We start from the raw sequence: 22,396 nt of genomic DNA, 5'->3' as shown, positions 1-22,396 counted from the left end.
AGACAGTTCACAGGACTTGCGGCAATGGTATGGGACAGCGCCGCAGGGGTCCACCCTCCGGATGTAGCCACCTTTGGCTGGTAGAAAGTGCTCTCTTTCCATCTTCCTAGCCAAGGAAGTGTCCGCAGGTCTTTCTGCCTCCGTCTTGCCAAGTTCTTGGGTCAGCATCCCGTCTGCCACTCTGGATGGGATAGCTCCGTTCTGAGCCTCCATTTCTCCCCTGCAGGATGGGGGATGCGGCGATGGGAAACTGTTTACTGCGCTGTTTCAATAAAGCAGCCATTAGCCACACGTGGGTATGTAAAATTAATTAAAATGAATTTTAAAAATTCAGTTTCTTGGTGCATTTCTTGGAGCTGCCGTATCAAAGTATCACAGACCGAGGGGCTTAAACAACAGGAATGTATTCTTTCATGACTTCCCTGGTGGTCCAGTGGTTAAGACTCCACGCTTCCACTGCAGGGGGTACAAGTTGGATCCCTGGTCAGGGAACTAAGATCCTGCATGCTGAGCGGTGAGGTCAAAAAAAAGAAAAGAGAAAAGAAATTTATCCTCTCATGGTTCTGGAGGCTGGAAGTCTGAGATCAAGGTGCCAACAGGTTTGGTTCGTTCTGAGCCCTGTCTCCTAGATTCTGGGGGTTTGCTGGCAATCTTTGGCATCCCTTGATTTGTAGACTCCATTTTCACATGGGTTCTCCCTGTGTGCACATCTGTGTGCAAATTTTCCCTTTTTATAAGGACACCAGTCCTATTGGATTAGGGCCACCCTCTTCCAGTGTGACTCAGCTTAACTAATTACACCTATAACCATCCTATTTCCTAATAAGGTTCTATTCTGAGGTCCTGGGGGTTAGGATTTCAAGACATGAATTTTGGAGACACAATTCAGCCCATAACACTTGGTCACACTAGCCACACTTCAAGTGCTTGATGGGACATGGGACTTGTGGCTACTGTTTTGGACAGTGTAGACACAGAGCATGTCTATCATCACAGAAAGTTCTGTTGGACAGGGCTGGAAAACGTTCCAAGCATGTATAAGCTGGGATACTTCTTACATTTTCCTGATTCCTGGTCCACGTGTGTTTATTCGGGACAGTGGCAGGCAGGGTGAGGTCTCGGTGGAATTTGGTGTGAGTGGAGCCTGGGCCTCCTTGAAGCTCTCAGCCTGTGTCCTGGGCCTGTGTGAGCTGGCCCTGTGGCCCCCTCTGCCCTGTGGGGTGTCACACTTTGCTTTGACTGAGCTGCACTCTTTGCTGCTCCCTCCCATCTGGGGTCTTTGCACCTGCCTTTGTTGTCCCCAGTAGAGTGGCCTGCCTGGCACGTGCCCTGCCCATCCTTCAGGTCTCAGCTTTAGCATCACCTCCTCCAGGAAGCCTCCCTGATTTCTCCTCCTCAGCCCTCTTCCGGGCTCCCACACCTGCCTGTGCAACTCCATCATAGATCCGATCGCGCCTGGTTTACTCATCCACCTTCTCCCCTGGACTTGGAGCTCCATGCGAGTGGAGGTAGTGACAGTGTTTGGGCCACAGCTATGTCCCTGGCACCCAGCACAGGACCCAGCAGATAGCAGGTGCTCCATGACCTAGAGTGTTGGGAGAACTAGTCCTAGCATCATGCCTTACAATGAGCCTGGGAAACTTCTTCCCCTCCTTACTCTCCACCCCCACCTTCCTCCCTGACTACGATGAAACTGTTCCCATGAATCCTGACTTCTGCTCTTAGGTGGCTCAGGTGTCTGTAACGCATCACCGTTCCCCAGCTCTGCCGCTCACCATGGGCTTCAGTTTCCTCATCTGTAAAATGAGGATATGATATCCCCTGCCCTCCTGGGATGTTGTTAAGACAAGGAATATAAAGGCCCTCAAACTTACGTATCTGATATTGTAATAGGGAGGAACAAATCTGACTCTTTTTTTTTTTTTTTTCGGTACGTGGGCCTCTCACTGTTGTGGCCTCTCCCGTTGTGGAGCACAGGCTCCGGACGCGCAGGCTCAGTGGCCATGGCTCACGGGCCCAGCCGCTCTGCGGCATGTGGGATCTTCCCAGACTGGGGCACGAACCCGTGTCCCCTGCATCGGCAGGTGGACTCTCAACCACTGCACCACCAAGGAAGCCCCTGACTCCTTTTTAGACCTGTTCCTTTTACTTTAACCTTTCTGCCCTGTTGCCTGTGCTTAGTCATGGTGGCTTTGTACCTTTTGTACAAGAATGTTGCCTATAGCCTGAAATATACAGGTGAACCTATTCTCAAGGCTCTGACATTTAAGAGTCCATTCACATAGAGTTAAAATGTTTCAGAATAGGGAATAACATTTGTTTTGTTGGAGGTTTACAGGAACATCCTGACCTGACCTGACCTGCACAGCTGCAAGAACAAAGGATTCCAAAACCAAGAAGTTTGCAGCAACTAACCACGTCCCTCTCTCACTTGCCTTTAAAAGTGCTTTGCTGAAACCCTTTGGGGAGTCAGGGTTTATGGGGCATGAGACACTGGTCTCCTTGCATGGCCCTGCAATAAACCTTTCTCTGCTCCAAACTCCAACTTTTGGTTTGTTTGTCCTCACTGTGCATTGGGCACAGGAACTTGCGTTTGGCAACATTTTTTTTTTTTTTTTTTTTTTTTGCAGTACGCGGGCCACTCACCGTTGTGGCCTCTCCCGCTGCGGAGCACAGGCTCTGGACGCGCAGGCTCAGTGGCCATGGCTCACGGGCCCAGCCGCTCCGTGGCATGTGGGATCTTCCCAGATCGGGGCACGAACCCGTGTCCCCTGCATCAGCAGGCGGACTCTCAACCACTGCACCGCCAGGGAAACCCCCTGACAACATCTTAAAATGCCTTATATATCACTCAACGTTATCCTAGTCACCTTTGTACTAACTCATTTAATCCTTGGAAAATCTCCAGGAGGCAGGTACCATCATAACTCCATTTTATAGATGGAGAAACTAAGATCCAGAGAGGTTAGGTAGCTTACACAAGGTCACACAACTGGGAAGAGGCAGAGCTGGGATTCAAACCCAGACAGGTGACGTTTTTTTTTGTTTTCTGGGATCTTAGTTCCCTGACCAGGGATCAAACCCACACCCCCTGCAGTGGAAGCATGGAGTATTAACCCCTGGACCGCCAGGGAAGTCCCCACAGGTGACTTCTGGATCCCTGTCTGTTACTGCCTCTTTGATGAATGAATGAATAAATGAATGAATGAAAGAATGAATACCAGTTCCTTCTCTCCTTTGGAAAACTCAGAATGAATGTTCCATTTCATTCTTCGGGCTGCCCCAAGGTTTCATCTCCACAAAGCAGGATTAGTTGAACCTCCCCATTTTACAGACAGAAAAACAAAGGCTCAGGAGAGGAGGCGGAATGGGCAGCCCTAAAGTCCAAGCCTCGTTATCTGAGCCAAGTTTAGGCCCCTTTCTTGCTTTGTCTTTAGGTGAGTGTGCGTGTCTTGCCTGTTCATAGCCTGGCCTGGAAGAGTGGGGGTAGATGGAGAAGCAGGTAATAAACATTTGCTGATGAAGACCATGTGGGCCAGAATTTCTCAGTCTTTTCCCTGCCCTGCCAAGCCACTCCTGACTCCTCATGCCTAGGACCTGCCTGGGGATGGCTGGAAGCAAGGGACACAGCTGGAAGGGAGGGGCTGGTGTGTTTGGTGTTTTCATGACTCATTCATTCATTCACTCAACAACTGTGTGTCAGGCTCTATTCTGGGCAATGGGGTTGTAGCTATAAACAACCTGGTACCTGCCTGTGGAAAGGTCACAATTTGCTGGGAGTGGCAAACGTCAAACTAAGAAATGTCCAACATCATTTCAGTAAGGAACTAGCCATGCAGAAAGTGGGAGGGGGCCCGCGAGTGTTTTGCAAGAACAGTGGATGCAGCAGCTCTGAGGCTGCACGAGCTTGGTGCGTTCTCATAATACCAACACTTATTGAGCGCTTCATGTATGCCTCATCCTTTCTAAGTGCATTCACGTGGATTATCTTATTGAATCCTCACACACCCCTGGAGAGCCGGGAAAGAGTGTTTGATTATTTATCATCATATTTGGCAGCTGAGGAAATGGAGGCTCAGAGAGGTGAAGCGACTTGCCCAAGGTCACACAGCTGGGAAGTGGAGGAGCTGGGACTTGAACCCATGCTGTTAATCAACACAACTGCCACCTTTCACTTGGGACCGAAGGGAGGCCCACTTCCCTAGACAACGGTATCAGAACCTGTGGGCCAGGGCCATGTGCTCTGCACCCTCTGGCCTCAGTCTTCCCATCTGTACAAGGGGGTGTGAGTTACTGATGCCCCTTAAGGCCCCTGGCCCAGAGAGAATTGGGTTCTCAGGGGGGCCAGATTAGAAAATACAAATTTAAGGCACCCAGTAAAATTTGAATTTCTGATGAATGAATATTATTTTTTTTTTACTGAGTATGTCCCAAATATAAATACGCCTATGTATAAATATATCACCAACCCCGGCACAACACCGAGCTGCAGACTACAAGTCCCATAATCCATTGCGACATCCCTTTAGGAACCTTCTGTCATGATTTCTTGATTCTTCTTTCATTCTTTTATCCAAAAATTATATAAACCACCCACTGTGTGCCAGGCCTTGTGTTAAACTCTGAGGAATACATAAGTGCACAAGCAGACACAAGTCTTTGCCCTCATGGTGTTAACATCTATATTTCTTGGGAGTTTTAAGTGATTTTTTTTCCCGAACTTCTGCCAGGAAGACTTCAGCTCCCATGACCCCTTGTGCTTGTTCAATGAGACTACAATTCCCAGGAGACCTAGCGCATCAGGCCGGCCCCTCTCTTCCTTATTCCCAACTTTCCTCCGGGTCGCAAGGTCACGTCCTGCACAACCCCCTTCCCCCCTCCACCTTCTATCACAGCAAAGACAGGGCCTCAGTAAGTTCCGCCGATTATATATATTTTTTTAAGTCTCCGTATTTTCTGACTTGGGGTTTATGTGAAACCTTAGTCAAACGGTCCACCACAGCTTCTTCTCTCGTGGAGTAACGGAATAGGCCTACAACTCCCAGGTGGCTCCGTGCGCGCCGGTCGGACTACAACTCCCAGCAGGCAGCGCGGCGGGCGGGCGGCCCTCGGCGGTGCCCGCAGGACCCCGGAGCGGGCGCGGGCTGCCCGGCGCGGCGCCCGCAGGACCCCGGCAGCTACTCATGCCTAGGTGAGTTCGCGTGAGCCGCCGCTGCCGCCGTCCCGTCCCCGCCGCCGCCCCGCGCGGCACCGCCGCCGGCCAGGATGCTGGAGGAAGCAGGAGAGGTGCTGGAGAACATGCTGAAGGCGTCCTGCCTGCCGCTCGGCTTCATCGTCTTCCTGCCCGCCGTGCTGCTGCTCGTGGCGCCGCCGCTGCCCGCCGCTGACGCGGCGCACGAGTTCACCGTGTACCGCATGCAGCAGTACGACCTGCAGGGACAGCCCTACGGTGCGTGGACCCGGGCCCCTGGCCTCCCCCTGGGGCCGGGCTTTCCCCATGGGCTCCTGACCTCCCCCACCTTTGCCTCCCCGCACCAGACCTTCCGCTCAGCCTCTCCCATCTCCGGGGCTCCGGCCTATGCCGGCCAGGATGCCTCCTCCCTCGGTTCGGTCTCTGCTCCCCGGGCCCCAGGACCTGCCTGTCCCACCTGTCCAGCAGGAGTCCAGCCCGCAGACCTCACTTGGGCCGCCAGACACTTACCCAGATCCCAGGCAAGTCCGAGCCTGGATACCTGGACCGACGCTAGGCCCCCAGCTCTCTCTGCCCCAGGGACCCGCTGCGCTGGCTGCCACAACACCCCGGCCCCGTCCCCGACAAGGGCTACATGCTCCAGAACGCAGAGCTTCCTCCCACCTTCAGGCCAAGCTGTCCCTGCTCCTTTTCTCTTGGGTCCTCTCTCTGATTCCCAGCTGGAACAGAGCCCCAACCTTGGGTCTTATTCACTTGGAGTGGAGCCTCTCAGCGCGGTTCTGCCAGGCCAAGCTGGCCACCCTTGCACAGCTCCTGGCACCCCGGTGTGTTTTGTTCAGTGTCTGCATTCTGACCCCCTTCAGGGCTCAAGAAGCTCTGATGGCTGACCCCAACCTGGCTCCGTGTCAAGGCCCATCTCTCCCCAGGCTCTGCTCCCTGGTCCCAACTCATGAGCCAGGTTCCTCAGAATTCCTTAGCTAATCCTTCAGTCCCCTGCTTTTGGGCTCCTGGAATGCCTTGCACCCTATTTCTTGCTCCCCGCTTAGGTGCATACCCACCCCTCGGCTTCCTGGAACAACACCGGCCCACCCTGGCTCCTTCTTTCCAGGATTTCAGGCCCCCGCGGCTGGATCCTGCCCAGCTCCTGTTCCCCGGCCCTGCTCCCTCATCTGTCAAAGTTCTGATCCCAGTGCCCAAGTCATTCTGAATTTCTCTCTCTTTCCCCAGCCTTGCTGTACCTGGTGTTCCAGAACCTTCTGGCCTCTGGTTTCTCTTCCAGCCTGGTGCCTTAGGCCCCCACAAGTCAAGGCCCGCCCTCCCCAGTCCCCCTGGTCCCCTCATGTCTGAGCTCTGGTTCTCTTGCATTAGCCTCTCTTGTTGGGACATCAGGCCTAGCCTGAGCCCCCTGGATCCCCTGCCACTGCCAGGCCCCTGGGGAGCCCCAGTGTCGGGAGATTCCCCTCAGATTCCTCATCACCCCAGAGTTATGCCGTTTCTGTTTAGTGCAGTGGTTGTCAACCCAGGGGTCGCTGAGTGATGCCATCGGGTTGTCATGACTGGGGGGCTCCTGGCATCGAGGGGGTAGGGCCAGGGGTGCTGCCCCACACCCCACAGCGCCTGGGACGGCCTCTCCCAGAGAATGACCTGGGCCAGATTGTCAGCAGTGCCGAGGGGGAGAACTTGGGGTTACAGTGATGTCTCTAGACCCCAGGCTCTCGACCGGTGGGGAGGAAGGCCAGGAGCCCCTAACGAGTGGGCAGTTTGTATGCGTTGTTGACATCCCCCTGGGGAGAGGGTTTCAGCCGGTGCTGTCGCAGGTGGTCTTTTGAGATGTGGCTCACGTAATGGAAGAAGGGGATCTTCAGCATCTTCTGGTGGTTCATTGTAATAGGCTTGAATAGCCACGTGTGACTAGCGGCTGCCGTCCTGGTCTAGAGGATCCTGCAGTCCAGGATCCTAGAACTCTCCAGGTCAACCCGGCAGTCCCCGCACCCAGTCACTCCGCTGTCCCCTCTCGCACTGCACTCGGAGCCTTGCCGGGAGCTCTCCCAGCACACCCAGCTCCACTCCGGGGCCCTTGGGCAGCTGTAATCCAGAAGCCTGGATGCCCCGGATTCCCCCACCGCCTGCTCAGCGCTGGCCTGCTTGCAGTTGTGGCCCCCTCTCCCCGCCCCAGACAGGTGCGCAAACCCGCTCCCTGACTGCATCATTCTCCTCACAGGTCCTCGGGAACCTTCTCTCCTTTCTCCCTACCCTCCTTCCCTCTTCCCTTCCTTTACCTAAGTTCTTTCCCCTGTTCCTGGATTCCTTCCCGTTCTTTTTCCTGACCCGGTGTCTCCCCCCACCCCACATGCCCTCCTTTCCGGCCCCCATCTTTGTTGCTCATGGTGAGAAACCCGGATGCCAAGTGGGCTCGGGGGTGAGCGGAGGGGCCTGGCAGGGCGCCCACCCGTCTCAGCTCACACGTCTACACCTCCACCCAGATCACACCAGGCAGCGTCCCCCATTGGCAGGGATGTGAGGTCTCCACCGCTGCCTGGGGAGATACTGGCGGGATAGTTCGGGAAGGCCTGGTGGTGCAGAGGGAGTTCCGGCTCCTCCCCGGTTGTGGAGCCTCTGAGGGCTGGTCTGCTGGGTCACTGCTGATTGCAGCGTCCCCAGCATCACGCACGCCCTTGGCTCCTGCCTCCTGGTGTAACCCTTGCTCTGGGCCTCCTTTCCCAACTTCCTGTTCGCTCCTGTTGAGAAACAGGCGGGCAGGGTGCCGGGAAGGGGAGGCGTGTGCTCTTTGAGCTGGGGTGTGACCCCCACCCCGCCCCCCGAATGGACTCTGGCCTTTCTGGGCTGGGCCGCTCGCGCCCATCCCACTTGGTCCCCTCAGAAACAGCCCTGGGAGGTGGGGATGTGGGCACCCACACCGGGCACGGGGACGGGCTCTCCGCCCCTTGCTGGTCGGTGGCTTCGCGCTACAAAGGACCAGTGCAACCCGCAAGGAGAGAGGACTGGCCCTGGGCCCTCGGTAGAGAAGTCTGTGACCTCTGTCCAGGTGTGGTCCCATTGTGGGAAGCAGCGACTTCCGTCCAGGTGTCCAGCGCCCGCCCAGACGCAGGGGTGACCGAGGCCTCATGCCAGCAAAGACGGTCTCTGCTCTTGGGGCGCTCAGCCTCTGGGGGCACTTAGGGGGCTGGCGTCCACTTGATTCCGCTCTCACCCCCTCCTTCCCATCCCCTGGGAAGCCGGTCTCTGTAGGCTCCACAGGCGGTCCTCTGTGTCCCCACCCCGAGGTGACAGGTGACATCCGAGCCGACTCTGGGAGGCTGTGGGCTCCTGGGAGGCTGCGGCTGGGACACGTGGGACACGGGGGAGGGGCCTGTCCGGCATTCCCAGAGCTTCAGGGGCCCCTGAAGGTTTTTGCGGCTCTCCCCCGCCAGGCCCTCCCAGGCTCCCACGTTGCCCTAAAGCAGAGGAAAGGCCCCGGGGGTGGGGGGGGTGGGGAGAGGCACACAGCCCCCAGCCTGGGGCGCACAGCCCAGCTTGGCTCCTTGGTCACAGACCCCGCCCCTGAGACAGCCCTGCCCTTTCCCACCTGGGGCGCTGTCCCTTCTGTGTTCTGCTGGGCCCCTCCCGCGGACCAGCCCTCAGGATGAGCTGTAGGAAGCCACCCTTCTCCCGACGGCACATTCTTGGGAAGCAGAGGTGGGGACCTCGGTCCCGGCCCTGAGCCTGAGTCCGTCTGGGCACAGGTGTCGCCTTGCCCGGCAGGCTTGACCTCCAGGCAGCACGCTCTGGCTCCCTGGGGGAAGCAGACCTGTTTCTCTGCGTTGTTAATTTGACGCTCACCGTGTGGGTCTCCAGCTGGAGGCCCTAAGGGCCGTGTCTGGCCCCCGTGTGCAGTAGGGTTTGTTTGCTTGTTTTGTGCACCCTGGGTCAGTCTGGGCTCGCTGTGTGCCGTTGTCACCTGGGTGCTGGTGGCCCTGGCAGCTGGGGGCCTGCCTGAGCCCCCTTTCCCATCAGTCCAGGGATGGCCCCGAGGGCCCGCCGCTGCATGCCGTGCACCCGTGGGTGCTGGCGCCCCCTCCTCGTTCCGCTGAAATGTCCACGCAGCTTCCCGCCGCCTTTCTCCAGTAGAGCTCTCAGGACAGCAGTGCTCTGTGTCTGAGGGGACCTGCTGGCCTTAGGAAAGCGCTCTGCAATCCTGGCTGTAGCCTACTTCTGCTCAGGCGGGGAGGGGGCAGCTGCCTGGAAAAGCTTGTGAACGGGGAGGGGTCCAAGCCGGAAGCAGCCTCTCCCTCCCTCCCTGATGCTCTGGCCCTTTCTTGAGCTCCCAGAGGAGAGAAACGCGGGTGGTCCTGCCCGCAGGGCACACCAGGCCGCGTCTGGCATCATCTGTGGTTACCCTGACTAGGGGGCTCCTGGCATCGAGGGGGCGGGCCAGGGAGGCTGCTCTACACCCCACAGCACCCAGGACGGCCCAGGGGGAACAGTGCAGCCCTGACTGGAAGAAGGTGGACAAACCCTGGTGTTTCCCTTCCTGAGGGGCTTCGGGGAGACCGGGCGTTGGTTCGTTCCATGTCCTGAGCCTGCTGGGCTGGGAGTCGCCAGGCGACGCTGGGTTTGCGCTGTGGTGAACGAGGTCCCTACCCCTGGAACCCCCAAGCTAGTTAGGGGAGTAGATAGCAAGGGCCCCGGGGACATGGACAAGGCCGTGTTAGAGCTGTGAGGGGAGGGGGCCCTGGTCTGGGGAGGGTGGGACGGGGGCCACTGATCAGGTCAGCCAGGGCAGGGTTTGGGTTTTCCTCAGGTCATTGGCAACTGTGGGGGGCAGTCCTGTAGCCTGGGGGCTCCCTCTGCTGGGGACTAGACCCTGGAGTGGGTGCTGGGCTCTGTGCTGGGGGTCTCCTGACACCCTGGGCAGGGCGTGAGGCACCTGTGGGGCCCTGCGTCCCGGGAGCCACGGGGAACCTAGGGGAGGAGGGCTGGGGGAGCAGGACCGACTGGGTTCCAATCCCGGGGCTCCTGCTGACGGTCCTGACGGTGGGTGGCTTGGGGGGGTTACTGGCTGCCTCTGTGGGCTGGGGTGGGGGCATCCGCCCCTGAGCTGCCGCAGGGACATGGAGCGGGGGGGCACAGCACCCAGCCTGGCAGGCAGCGCGCACATCTTCGCGGGGCGGCTGGGTGGGCAGGGACCACGTCACTTTCTGAGGGATGACTGTGGCCGAGGTGCAGTGGCGGGGGGAGGGTGCCAGAGCAGTGGGTCCAGCCCTGGTTTAGGAATGTAGGGGTAGGGGGGTTGGTCCAAGGAGAAGGGTCTTCGTTTTCGTTGAGTTCTCGGAAGGCCCCGCGAGCCGGGGGTTGGGGTGGGTGCGGCTCCGGTGGGTGGGCGGCCAGCTGAGGGACCACTCCCTGCAGGCACGCGGAACGCGGTGCTTAACACGGAGGCGCGCACCATCGACGCGGACGTGCTGAGCCGGCGCTGTGTGCTCATGCGGCTGCTGGACTTCTCGTACGAGCGCTACCAGCGCGCCCTACGCCAGTCGGCCGGTGCCGTGGTCATCATCCTGCCACGGGCCATGGCTGCGGTGCCGCAGGACGTCATCCGGGTGAGGCCCGCCCCGCCCCACCGGCTCCGGCTCCATCCAGTCCAGTCCCCGGTGCCCGCCCTCCAGGGGCAGCCCCGGGCCCCCCTGCCAGAAGCCGCCTGAACATTTGTCTCTCCCGCAGCAATTCATGGAGATCGAGCCCGAGATGCTGGCCATGGAGACCATCGTGCCCGTGTACTTCGCCGTGGAGGACGACGCCCTGCTGTCCATCTACGAGCAGACGCAGGCTGCGTCCACCTCCCAGGGCTCCGCCTCAGCCGCCGAAGGTGAGCTCGGGGCGGGGGGTGTGCGGAGAGGGGCCCCGCTGTGCAGTTTCCAGGACCCCCTCTCCCGGGCTGGGGGATGCTGCGGTGAGCTTGGCAGTCGGGAGCTCTGCTGTTTGACCGGTCCGGGGGCCATGGGGGAGAGTGAGCTAGCAAAAGTGGTCAAAGAATTGAGCCAAAAGGATCCAATCGCTGGTGTAGGAAAAGGAAGCTGGTGGGAGTGGGCAAGGCAGGCAGGTTTGTCCACACAGCGGAGTCACCCAGTGGACTCACCCAGCTCCTTGGGGAAACAGTGTTTAAGCTGTAAAGGAAGGGTCATTCCTCCTGGCCAGATTATTAGCTGCGTGGATGCTAGACTGAGGGGTGGCAGACTGTGGCCCTCGGCCGCCTGTTTGTGCAAATAAAGTTTTATCGGCACGCAGCCAGTGTTTCACACGGCTTATGGGCTTTCACACTACAGTCGCAGAGTTCAGTGGCTGTGACAGACTGGCCCACAGAGCTGAAAATTTCGACTCTCTAGCACTTTACAGCAAAGGTTTGCCAAACCCTCGTCTGGATTAAAGTCTGGACAGTGGCCTTCTCCATTGTGGCAACACAAGAGTGAGTTTTTGGAAAGATCTTAATTTCTAGTTAGAGCGGAGGGGAGGAGGAGGAGTCAGCTGCCTGGTGGAATATTACGCAGCCGTTAAGAAACGGCATCGGGTGTGAGAAAGTGCTTATTTTGCATTGGTTGTGGAAAAAACAGAATATAAGATCATAGATCAGGATCACAATGCTTTCTTAGGCGTAGCTTGTTTGTTTTGGAATAACGCTAGGGTTTATAAGAAGTTGCAGACATACTACGGTTCCTGAGAGGCACCCTCCCAGCTCCCCCAGTGATGACACCTCCCATGGCCATCACGATTGTGGTTTGTGTCATTGTCGTCGTTGTTTTTCGGCCGCACCGCATGGCTTGCAGGATCTTACTTCCCCGACCAGGGATTGAACCCCGGGCCCTTGGCAGTGAAAGCGCGGAGTCCTACCCACTGGACCGCCAGGGAATTCCCACTGTTGTATTTTTAAATGTGTAAAGAACGGAAGGGCTTGAGACAGGGTGAGCTCATGGGCGTTTTAGGGCAGTCGCTGCCCCCAGGTGAAAAAGTGGCAGGCGCAGTGGACCACTGGCTCACATGGAGCGAGGTGGGCACCACCTCACCTAGGCTCAGGACAGGACGGAACTTTCCTTTCTATGAAACTTTGAGTTCTCACGCCATCTTTGCTTTCGGGGCTGGGCTGGAGGGTCCTGAGCCATCTGATGGGAAACTCCTGTTTTGGGGTCACTGCTGAAGTGATCCTTGGGAAGCTGGGTCAGAGGTCGTGCACGCGCCTTCGTGATTTAGGAACGGTCCTGCAGGGCGAGGGCGCGTACGCACTCCTCACCGGCCTCGGTGTCCAGGTGACTGTTTCACCGGCTCTTATACTGGACACCCAGCTTCTTTCCCGTGTCCAGTTACCACGTTGTGTTCTAGTCTGTGTGGTCAGTTCTGCTTTTCCTCAGACTGAATCCCTGGAGTCTGGGGTGCTGGGGTGGTGAGCATGCCGGCTCTGGTCTGGGAAGCACCCCCGGCTCAGGCCGACCCTCCCCGCCCCTGTCCTCAGTGCTGCTGCACACCGCCACCGCCAACGGCTTCCAGATGGTCACTAGCGGGGTCCAGAGCAAGGCCGTGAGCGACTGGCTCATCACCAGCGTGGAGGTGGGTGCCCGGCGTGCCTTACTGCCCGTCCCCACTAGAGGGAGCCTCTGACTGGGAAATCGGGTCAGATGGCCGCCCGCCCGCCCTGTGGAGAGATGGGCCTCCAGCCACACACCCTGCCTTGCCTCCTCCCCCAACTCCTGCCCCACCGAGAGCCCCCTCCCCGAGTGGCCGGCCCTTCCCCTAACAGTAACATCGCGGGAGCTCTGCTGAGCAGGCGGAGAGCAGAGCTCTGGGCAGCAATTAAAGCCTAATCTCCCCCCGGGAGGCTGGGTGTATGCAGGCATCCGGGCCAGTGCAAGGTCCAAGCCCTCCCCCCCGCATTCTCCCCAGCAGGGTCAGCTCCACGGGCCGCCTGAGGGATTGTCTCGCTGCACCCCCCCCCCAAAAAAAGCCTCTGGCGGTTTTGTTCCCTTCCCCCCACAAGGAGGCCGCCGCTGAGGCCTTGCAGAGCTGCCCTCTGTCCAGAGAGTAAGGGGCGTGGGGCCTCAGCACATGCTGCCCCCGGCTCGGCCCCGTGGGCCCTCCTCCTGACAGGATGACTTTCCCGACTGTTCCCTGCTGGACTTGACCGGGGGCCGGTTTACGCAGGAGGACCGGCCAGGGTGCCGGACCCCGACCCCCCGAGCTCTTTCTGCGCTGTCAGGACCTTGCCATGCCTGCCATCAGCAGGGCTCGGCCTTTGAAGGGTGGGCCTGGTTTCCCGCGGCCACCCCCCCCCCTCCCCCCGCCGTGTCCACAGTGTAACCGGCAAAGCCGAGAACACTGCCGCCGGGTGGGGGGCGGCCACGGCCTCGGGCCGGCTGCCCCTTCATGCCTGTGCCTCTGCAGGGGCGGCTGACCGGGCTGGGCGGAGAGGACCTGCCCACCATCGTCATCGTGGCGCACTACGACGCCTTCGGGGTGGCCCCGGTACGTCCGTGCCCTCAGGGCCCCGTGAACACCCTGCGGGACGGGTGTCATCGTGAAGCTTCACTCCCCCACACGAGACGTGACAGCAGAGGGAGGGGCGGTCCCCAGGGAGGCCCACGAGACCCAGCCCGGGGTTCTCACTGGGGGCCGGTCATGCAGGCACCTCGGCCCGGCATGGCTGAGACCCCAGACCCAAGAGGAGAGCAGGTGCCCGTGCAGACCCCATGTCTGCACAGACAGTGTTGGGACAGGGGGCCCCCGAAGTCCGGTTCCCGGCGCCCCCGAGGGCTGGCCTGGCCAGCGTCCCTCCAGGCTGCAGGCCACCCGGGGCTGTGCCCTCAGAGCCCCCGGCACTTTGGGGTGGGAGGTTCCTGCTGGAGAACCAACAGCCGGCTGAACCGGACAGTGGGTGCTGGGAGGGCCTGCAGCCGGGCGTGCGCCCCTGACCGCGCCTTGCGGGCCGCCTCCCCTGGGAGGCCAAGGCTGTCCTTGAGGACGCTGGGGCCCAGAGGCCGGCCCTGGACAGTCGGCTCACAGCCACTTTCTCACCCTTTTCATCATCCACCCCCACGGAGCCTTTTTAGACACCTGTGTCCTCGTTTTCCTTTTCTTGTGAAATTTTCTTAAATTTTTGAGATGTGATTCCCATAACATAAAATCCATCCTTTTAAAGCACGCAATTCAGAGATTTTTAGTGAATTCGCAAAATTTGTGTAGACATCACCGCTTTCTGCTTCCAGAGCGTTCCATCCCCCCAAAAGAAGCCCCGTCCCTATGAAGTCACCCCACCCCTCCCCCAGCCCCTGACAGCCAGGAACCCACTCTCGGTGTCTGTGGATTGGCCTGTCCTGGACGTTTTCCCTCAGTGGGGTCACAGCCTGTGTGTCCTTCTGTGTCTGGCTTCCCTCACTGAGCACCCTGTGGGCCCCTCCCTGTGAACTTGAACCGCGTCGTGTGTCAGTTGGTGCACTGTGACTGTGGGAGGGTCCCAAGCCATGCAAACAACCCAGTTTTTTTCTTTCCAAGAACCAGTCGTTCCCCGTGGGGAGTGTCGCCTTAGAGCGCAGGACTCAGACGCCAGGCCGGGGCAGGCGGGGTGGGGGTGTGTTCACAGCGCGGGGGGGCAGAAGGCCGGAGGTCCAGCTGGAGGGAGCTCCCAGGGCAGATGCCGAGGCTGGATGGAGGCTGCGCACAGGGCTTCGCACGTGCGTGGGGGCCGGGCGGCACCCAGGGGCCATCGGTCTCGGGTTTGGGCCGCGCAGGGCGGGTGAGCCCAGCTGCGCTGGAGATGTGGACCAGGGGCGAGATGCGGAGGGGGGTTGGGGGGGTGCGAGGCGCCACAGGTGGACGTGGGGTGACCTCGGCCTGCTCTCTGCACACCCGCAGTGGCTGTCGCACGGCGCGGACTCCAATGGAAGTGGCATCTCTGTGCTGCTGGAGCTCACCCGTCTCTTCTCCAGGCTCTATACCTACAAGCGCACCCACGCCGCGTAAGTGATGGGGGCAGGGCGATTCCGACCCTGGAATCACAGCGTCAGGTCGTGGGGCGCAGCTCCTCCCGGGTGCACCCCTGGGAATCCTCCCCAAGAGGTTGGGCTGCCCTCGCTCCCGGAAGAGCCGGGGACACTCCAACGGCAAGAAGCAGAAATACCTGCGAGCCGGTCGCTCAGGCTGGCGTCTCCCCGTTGTGGCCCCGGGCACAGCTGGTCACCGGTGTGGGCGCTCGTCCTTATGCCACGCTGCCCTGGGACGGCAGGGGCCCAGTGACAGCGAGTCTCCCTGAGCTGCCGGGCCTGGCCCCATGCATGCAGGTGCCCTGAGCAGCAGGAGTGCTTACGTCCTGGGCAGGGAGGGGAGGTTGAGATCAGGGTGTCAGCAGGACCGTGCCTCCTCCTGAAACTCCAGGGGAGGGTCCTTCCTGCTGCTGCCGGGTTCCACCAGTGATGGATTCCTCGGTCCCAGCTTTACGTGGCCTTCTCTTCCTCCAGGTGTCTCCCCTCTTCTATAAGGATCGCCGTGGCCACGGCGGGATGGATGGGGCTGGGGGTGGGGTGGCGCGGGGACATGGTCCTTCACGACACCCCTGGCTTCAGTCCTTCTCGAGGGACGGGGTGCTGAATCACCTGTCACTTTTTATTTCCCGGTTGGTCCACCCAGTCTCTCCTGGTTTCGAGAGTTCAGAGAGGCCCCTGAAGCAATGCTTCTCGCCAGAGGGGCAACAGAGCTGTGCTTCTCACCTGGAGCCCCCTGGGGACACTGGGCCATGTCTGAGGACATTGTGATCATCATGACTCGGGGACTTCTGGCATCCATTGGGCGGGGGCCAGGGATGCTGCTGCATACCCCACAGCACCCAGGACGCCCCGATGTCAGCAGTGCCAGGATAGGGAGGCCCAACCCTGAAGGCTGGTTGGATTTCATACTGGGTGGGGGGGAAACCACTTCCTCCTTGTCGGGGACCTGGACTCCCACGTGTCAACGCTGGCGCCCCACTGCTTCCCGCTAGGTACAACCTCCTGTTCTTTGCGTCTGGAGGAGGAAAGTTCAACTACCAGGGCACCAAGCGCTGGTTAGAAGACAATCTGGACCACACAGGTGAGCGGCCCCAGCGGCCAGGGTGGGGTCTGGGCCGCCGGTACTCCCCCCACCTCCACCCACCAGCCCTCACTGCACTCAGATTCCAGCCTGCTCCAGGACAACGTGGCCTTTGTCCTCTGCCTGGACACCCTGGGCCGGGGGGACAGCCTGCACCTGCATGTGTCCAAGCCGCCCAGGGAGGGGACGCTACAGCACTCCTTCCTGCGGGAGCTCGAGACGGTAGGTGCCCCGCCGGAGGCAAGGCTGGGACATGGGAGCTTTGTGCAGCCTGGGGCCTCGGGTGAACCTCAGGTGGGTTTTCCGGGGAGTGGGGCAGGTGGGCTTCTCCCTGGGTTCCAGAAGCAGGAGGTTCGGGGAGGGACTTGGGACCCGCCAGACGCGAGGGACCACCGCCACAGAGACAGGCGGGGTTGGGGCGCAGCCCGCGGGCACCGGGCAGAGCCTGACAGTGCCCCTCGCAGGTGGCCGCCCACCAGTTCCCTGAGGTGCGGTTCTCCATGGTGCACAAGAAGATCAACCTGGCGGAGGACATCCTGGCCTGGGAGCATGAGCGCTTCGCCATCCGCCGGCTGCCTGCCTTCACCCTGTCCCATCTGGAGAGCCACCGTGACGGCCAGCGCAGCAGCATCATGGACGTGCGGTGAGCACTGCCATCGGAGCAGGCATGGGCCGGGGCATCCACTGGTCCTGGGGCATCCGGCAGGCTTCCTGGAGGAGGTGGCGCTAGAACTGGGGCACGAGCCAGGAGAAGGGTGTGGCTCGGTGGAGGGAAGACTTGGGGCGGGGGAGGCAGGGTACCTCCCGGGGCAGCCCCGCACCCCACGCCCACGCTCACTCAGGTCGGGATGTGTTGCCTCTGGGGCTCCTCTTCTACGGTCCTGTGTTGCTGGCAGCCCTTGGTGTCTCTGGGCTTGTGGCCGTGCCACCATCCCCGCCTCCGTGGTCATGTGGTCTCTCCCTTGTGCCTGTGACCAAATTCCCCTCCTTACAGGGACACCAGCCGTGGGACTTCAGGCCCCCCTACTCTAGTGCAATCACATCTTAGCTAATAACGTCTGCGGAGATCCTACTTCCAAATCGGGTCCCATTCCCAGGTTCCGGGTGGGTGTGAATTTGGGGGACACTGTTGCCCCCACTACAGGGCGTTACAGCAACTCCACTCTCAGCAGCCCGTGGAGGTGTGGGTGTCCTGACCTCCCCCAAGGTCCAGAGGAGGAGATAGGCCCGGGGCCGCCAGTCACTGAGGCAGACGCGCGTCCACGGGGCGCAGGCTCGGCCCGCGCGCCCTGGGGGCAGGGCAGCCCCGTCGGGGGCGGGCCCGTCCCAGAGAGGAGCCTGCAGTGTGGGGGGCGCCCGTCTGCTGGGAGGGCCGTCACCCTGCTTGTCTTTATCGTTATCAAGTATATGCTCGCTCTTGGTTTTTGGCGATTATGAACGATGCCAATTCCTGATACATGTGTTTTTAAAACTTGCCCTCGAAGGTCCCGGGTTGACTCCAAAACTCTGACCCGAAACACGAGGCTGATCGCCGAGGCCCTGACCCGTGTCATCTACAACCTGACAGAGAAGGTGAGCCCCCGCCTGCAGGCCCCCCACCCGCCCGGCCGCTCTGGACTCAGCCCCATGCTCTCCTCTCTCTGCAGGGGACGCCCCCGGACATGCCAGTCTTCACGGAGCAGATGGTAACGTGCGGGTGGGCAGGCAGGCGGGCGGGGGGGCCGGTGGGGTGGGGCAGGGTCCCGTGACCACGGTCGCTTCCCCGCAGCAGATCCAGCGGGAACAGCTGGACTCGGTGATGGACTGGCTGACCGCCCAGCCGCGGGCCGCCCAGCTGGTGGGCAAGGACGGCACGTTCCTCAGCACGCTGCAGCACCACCTTGGCCACTACCTGAAGGAGGTCAGGCCGCACCACGTCAAGGCCGACAAGCGGTGAGGCCGGGCGCCGCCCCGCCAGCCAGCGGGTGGGCTCTTCTGGGGTCTTCCCCCAGGGCCAGATGGAGCAGACAGAAACACTGGACGAAAAATAAAACGATAAGTGAGAAGTGCAGGTGCCCCGTTAAACGAGTTCCAGGTGAACCACAATTGTCTCAGTGTAAGTATAGCCTACTCAGTGTCTGGGATATACTTACACTGAAAGCCCATTTCTTCTGTATCTGCAGTCCTCGTAGAACTGAAGACCTGTGTTTTATGTGGCAGCCCTGTACTCTCAGCTACCTTTTGTGGACCTTTTGTATTCTGGGCCTCGGGTGACTCATACCCCAGGTCCCCTCCTGCCCTCGGGATGCTCTTCCCCACTGCAGGCCTCCTGAGTTTTGTCTTCTTTCTGTTCAGGGCTCCCATGCTCCCTGGTTGGGCTGAACAAGGACTGGGGAGGGGTGTCTGGGGGATCCATAGGCAGGAGACACCCCCCGGAAAGCTTGGTGCCCCTCGCTGGCTCTCCACCTTCCTCCCAACTCTTGGTGCTCCAGGGAGAGCAAGCTCTTGAATAGAAGAAGAAACTGAGGCTCAGAATGGACCCACGGCTGTGGAGCTGGGGGCCTCCAATTCCTAGGCTGTGGTCATTCTCCCTCTATAGAAAGACTTCCCAGACCAGATAATTTCCACAGTAACCACACTTTGTTTTAGAGTATACCCCAGAAAGCAACAGGAAAGACATTAGTCGAGAATAAAGCACGGTCCTTCCCCAGGAGGGACGGTGGCAGCCTTGTGCAGGCACACACCTGGGGTGCCCCCTTCCCCCGCCACGTTCCTAGGCTGGTGGGACCTCCGGTGGCCCTGCTATCAGGGTGAGCCTGCTGAGAAAGCGCTCTCTCACCAGGGACCCTGAGTTTGTCTTCTACGACCAGCTGAAGCAGGTGATGAACGCCTACAGGTGAGCGCCCTGGGTCACCGTCCAGGGGACTGGGTCCTCGGGACAGCTGGGGAGCAGCCCGCTGACCCACGCCGCCGCCCCCTCCCCTCCCCAGGGTCAAGCCGGCCATTTTCGACCTGCTTCTGGCCGTCTGCATCGGCGCCTACCTCGGGATGGCCTACACGGCGGTCCAGGTGAGCAGGGGGCTGGGGAACGCGCGGCCTCTCAGGAGACCCCTTGGGCGGCCCGAGGGCCTTCCTGTTGGTGGGGTCGCCCGACCTCACTGGAGCCCTCCCGCTGCCCCCAGCACTTCGACCTCCTGTACAAAACAGTTCAGAGACTGCTGAAGGCCAAGACGCAGTGACGCGGCCGCTGGGCGCCGGCAGGAGGGCAGGGCCTTGCGCCTCGGCCTCGGCGGCTGTAACCCCGAATTACAGAGCTTTCCTGTGTTGCTCTTGAGGATTTGGGGGCTTCTTTCTCTTGTTCATCCTTTGAGCTCCCTCGGAGGAGCGCTGGTGGAGGTCTGTCTGGTCTGGGGCCTGGCCGCGGACTCGGGGACAGACGTGTGGATGAGCCCCTGCCCTGGAGTCGGCCCCGTGGCCCTCGGGGCGCGTAAGCCACGCCAGGAAAGAGGAACTGTGCCCAGCTCAGCCTCGGCCTCACCCCCGCCCGTGATGCTGACCGTGGACCTGGTGGTCGCAGGCCAACAGGGTCAGGGCCAGGCCACCCCCGTGCTGGCTCTGCGTCTGACCTCGAGGCTGTCCCCACCCCCTCCGTCGACCTGGGTACTCCTTTCCCTCCCGTCTGGAGAGGGTGGCACCGCCTCTGGGTCCCCAGGTTCTGGCCGCCCCCTCGCAGCCTTGTGCCCTCACCCAGCTGGCCCTGGGACACGACTCCCCTGAGCCCCCTTGGGCGGCTAGCGCCTTGAACACCTGGCAGCCTCCCCAGGGGCCCTTGCGCTGCTCACCCTGCTTCGCGCTGCCTCTGCCCCTCCTGCCCCTGCCCCAGACTCTTAGGGCTCTGCGCTCAGCCTTTCCCCCTGCGGAGCTCCTGTGGTGGGGGGCGGCCCCTCTGCCCCTTTCCCTGGGCCTTGGTTTCCTCATATGCAAGGAGGAGGATGCTTTCGGGGGGAGTGGGCACCCCCCCATCCCAGGAGGAGACGTGACCATGGGAGCAGTTCTTCCTGCGACCATGAGGGGGCGGGTCTGGGCCTGAGCCCCACAAACCAGGTGCCTGGTGGGGCCTGAGCCGCTCGGAAGGGGTGGAGGGGGCAGGGCTGGGACTGACCTCAGGGAGACCCAGATTCATTAGCAATACAGTCAGTTAAGTTTTGAGTGCTGGGGGTCCAGGGTCCAGGAGAGGGGACTCCAGGGGCCTCCTGGCCACCATGGAGGGCTCGCCTGCCAGTTCTGAGGGGCCTGGAGGGGCTGGGGACTGGCTCGCTCCCAAAGCCTCCCGACGCTCACTGGAGGGAACGGGCTCCTGGGGGCTCCTGGCTCGGCTGGACCGTCCTGTCAGGCCTGGGAGGGGCAGGCGTGGAGGCTGCAGGTCCTCTGTCTCATCCCACCCTCTCCCTGCCCGGTGGCCCATCTCCCCCAAAGACTGTTTACTGAGTGCCCCGCCACCTCTGGGGCGGGTATGGGCCCGGCCCCGCCTGGCCCATCCTATTCTTCCCCACATGTGAGTGTGTGAGCCGTGGACGAGCTGTGGTTGCCGCGTGAGTGTCCTTCCTCCCCAGGGCGCATGGTCAGGATCGCTGACCAGTTGGAGTCAGGATGCTTGTGGGATGCGGCCGGAAGATCAGAAATAAAGCCATAATGAATGACAGCCTTGCGTGTCCTGTCTTGTCGGGGGCCGGGGCCTCAGGGTTCAGTCCTGCCCACCTGAAAGTGGTTTGCGTTTCCCCGGGGGGTGGGGGGGCCTGGTGCCCGTATGGAGAGCAGGGTCAGCATCCCTCCTGCCCCCAGCTGAGACTGCCACCACTCCCCACTGCAGAATGGGGGTAAAAACCAGCTCAGAGCTGATGGGACAGCGGGCCATGTTCCTTTCCTGCGGTGGCTGTACCACGAACTCAGTGTCTCAAAACAGGGATTTGTCGTGTCCCAGCTCTGGATGCTGTGAGGGCGAGGATCCCAGGTCTGTCCCGGCTTCTGGTCTCTGAGTCGTGTGGCCGTCTTTTCTGTCTTCTCTCATAAGGATGCGTCTTTGGGTTTAGGGCCCATCCTACTCTGGCAGGACTGCATGCCAGCTAATCACATCTGCAAAGGCCCTATTTCTCCATAAGACCATAAGTCTGAAGTTCTGCGTGGACGTGAAATTTGGAGGGACACCATTCAACCTGATGCAGGGTGCAATAGCTGTGTGAAGGCCACGCCCACTGGTCAGGCGCCGCCCCCGCCCCGCCCCCCAGCCACAGACCAGGCTACGGGGAGGCCCTGGCTCGGCTGTGGTGCCCCGTGCAGCTCAACGCAGGGGTTCCGGCGTCGGGTTCTCTGCTCTGGCCTGGGAGCTCCCGAGGGTCTGCCTTGAACAAAGCCCTGCTCTCAGGAGCTTGGGTTCTGGGGGTAGGGTAGGATACACAGTACAGAGACGTATGCTGCGGGGACATGAAGCCACAGGTGACGGAGGCAGTGCGGGGGGTGCAATTTGGACGAGGCATCGGGGGAGCCAAGGGAGGGGGTTGTGGGATCCTTTATCCCAGGGAGGTGGGACCCTGGGGGGCTGTGGGCAGAGGAGGGGGCGGGGCCTGACTCAGGTGCTCACAGGCGCCATCTGCTGGCGGCTGCGGGGGGACAGACAGGGGAGGGCGCCAGGCGCCGAGGGCTGTGCTTGTCCAGGTGGGGGCACAGGAGGGGAGGAGTGGGCTGGGTTCCCCGAACCCAGAGGAGGGGCTAGGAGGGTCCTCCTGGGACCGTGTGAGCCAGACCGCAGGGGGTTGCTCAAGTTGCCTTAGTGACGCCCATAGGGTCAGGGTCACAGCTGCCTCTCCTCAGACCCCACTCTCCTCCCCCCACTGCCCTCCCCCACCCCGCCCCCCACTGTCCTGAGGCTGGAAGGTGGCTCTGGCCCCAGCACGGACTCATGTAAAACTCCCCACGTCTCAGGGGCAAAGCCAGTCCCTCATCTCCTCATTTCAACACAGGTTGATATTTCTTCCTCGTTTTCCACAAAACTGTTCCATTGACTGTAGCCAAGAAAAGGAAAATCGCAACAACACCGGCCCGGCAGACAGAGATGGCCACCATCTA

General features: G+C 60.6%; 1 protein-coding gene across 2 annotated transcripts; it reads left to right on the top strand.

Annotated features, from left to right (window-relative positions):
• The first annotated feature begins 5,183 nt into the window (after positions 1-5,183).
• NCLN (nicalin) lies at positions 5,184-20,966 on the top strand. 2 transcript variants are annotated; one of them, XM_082835357.1, is made up of 15 exons: positions 5,184-5,449; positions 10,601-10,791; positions 10,913-11,057; positions 12,693-12,787; positions 13,619-13,699; positions 15,086-15,189; positions 16,206-16,294; positions 16,377-16,516; positions 16,759-16,937; positions 17,779-17,866; positions 17,941-17,979; positions 18,066-18,226; positions 19,116-19,169; positions 19,264-19,342; positions 19,456-20,966. In XM_082835357.1, exons 1-15 carry the CDS (start codon positions 5,266-5,268, stop codon positions 19,510-19,512), a joined length of 1,686 nt encoding a protein of 561 aa, XP_082691483.1. In that variant the 5' UTR covers positions 5,184-5,265; the 3' UTR covers positions 19,513-20,966. The 2 variants fall into 2 exon arrangements, with proteins under 2 accessions (XP_082691483.1, XP_082691482.1); XM_082835356.1 differs by having other exon boundaries at positions 18,063-18,226.
• Positions 20,967-22,396: the final 1,430 nt, after the last annotated feature.

The sequence above is a fragment of the Leucopleurus acutus genome (assembly GCF_964270905.1).
Source record: "Leucopleurus acutus genome assembly, chromosome: 3".
NCBI classification, from domain to species: Eukaryota; Metazoa; Chordata; class Mammalia; order Artiodactyla; family Delphinidae; genus Leucopleurus; species Leucopleurus acutus.
This window is presented reverse-complemented; position numbering and strand designations above follow the sequence as displayed.

Excerpts from the sequence above, each read along its gene's own strand:
- NCLN (XM_082835356.1), top strand. The coding sequence starts at position 5,266 with ATGCTGGAGGAAGCAGGAGAGGTGCTGGAGAACATGCTGAAGGCGTCC. Across the intron at positions 16,295-16,376 it reads AGACAATCTGGACCACACAG|ATTCCAGCCTGCTCCAGGAC; the intron begins GTGAGCGGCCCC and ends CACTGCACTCAG. Across the intron at positions 19,170-19,263 it reads CAGGTGATGAACGCCTACAG|GGTCAAGCCGGCCATTTTCG; the intron begins GTGAGCGCCCTG and ends TCCCCTCCCCAG.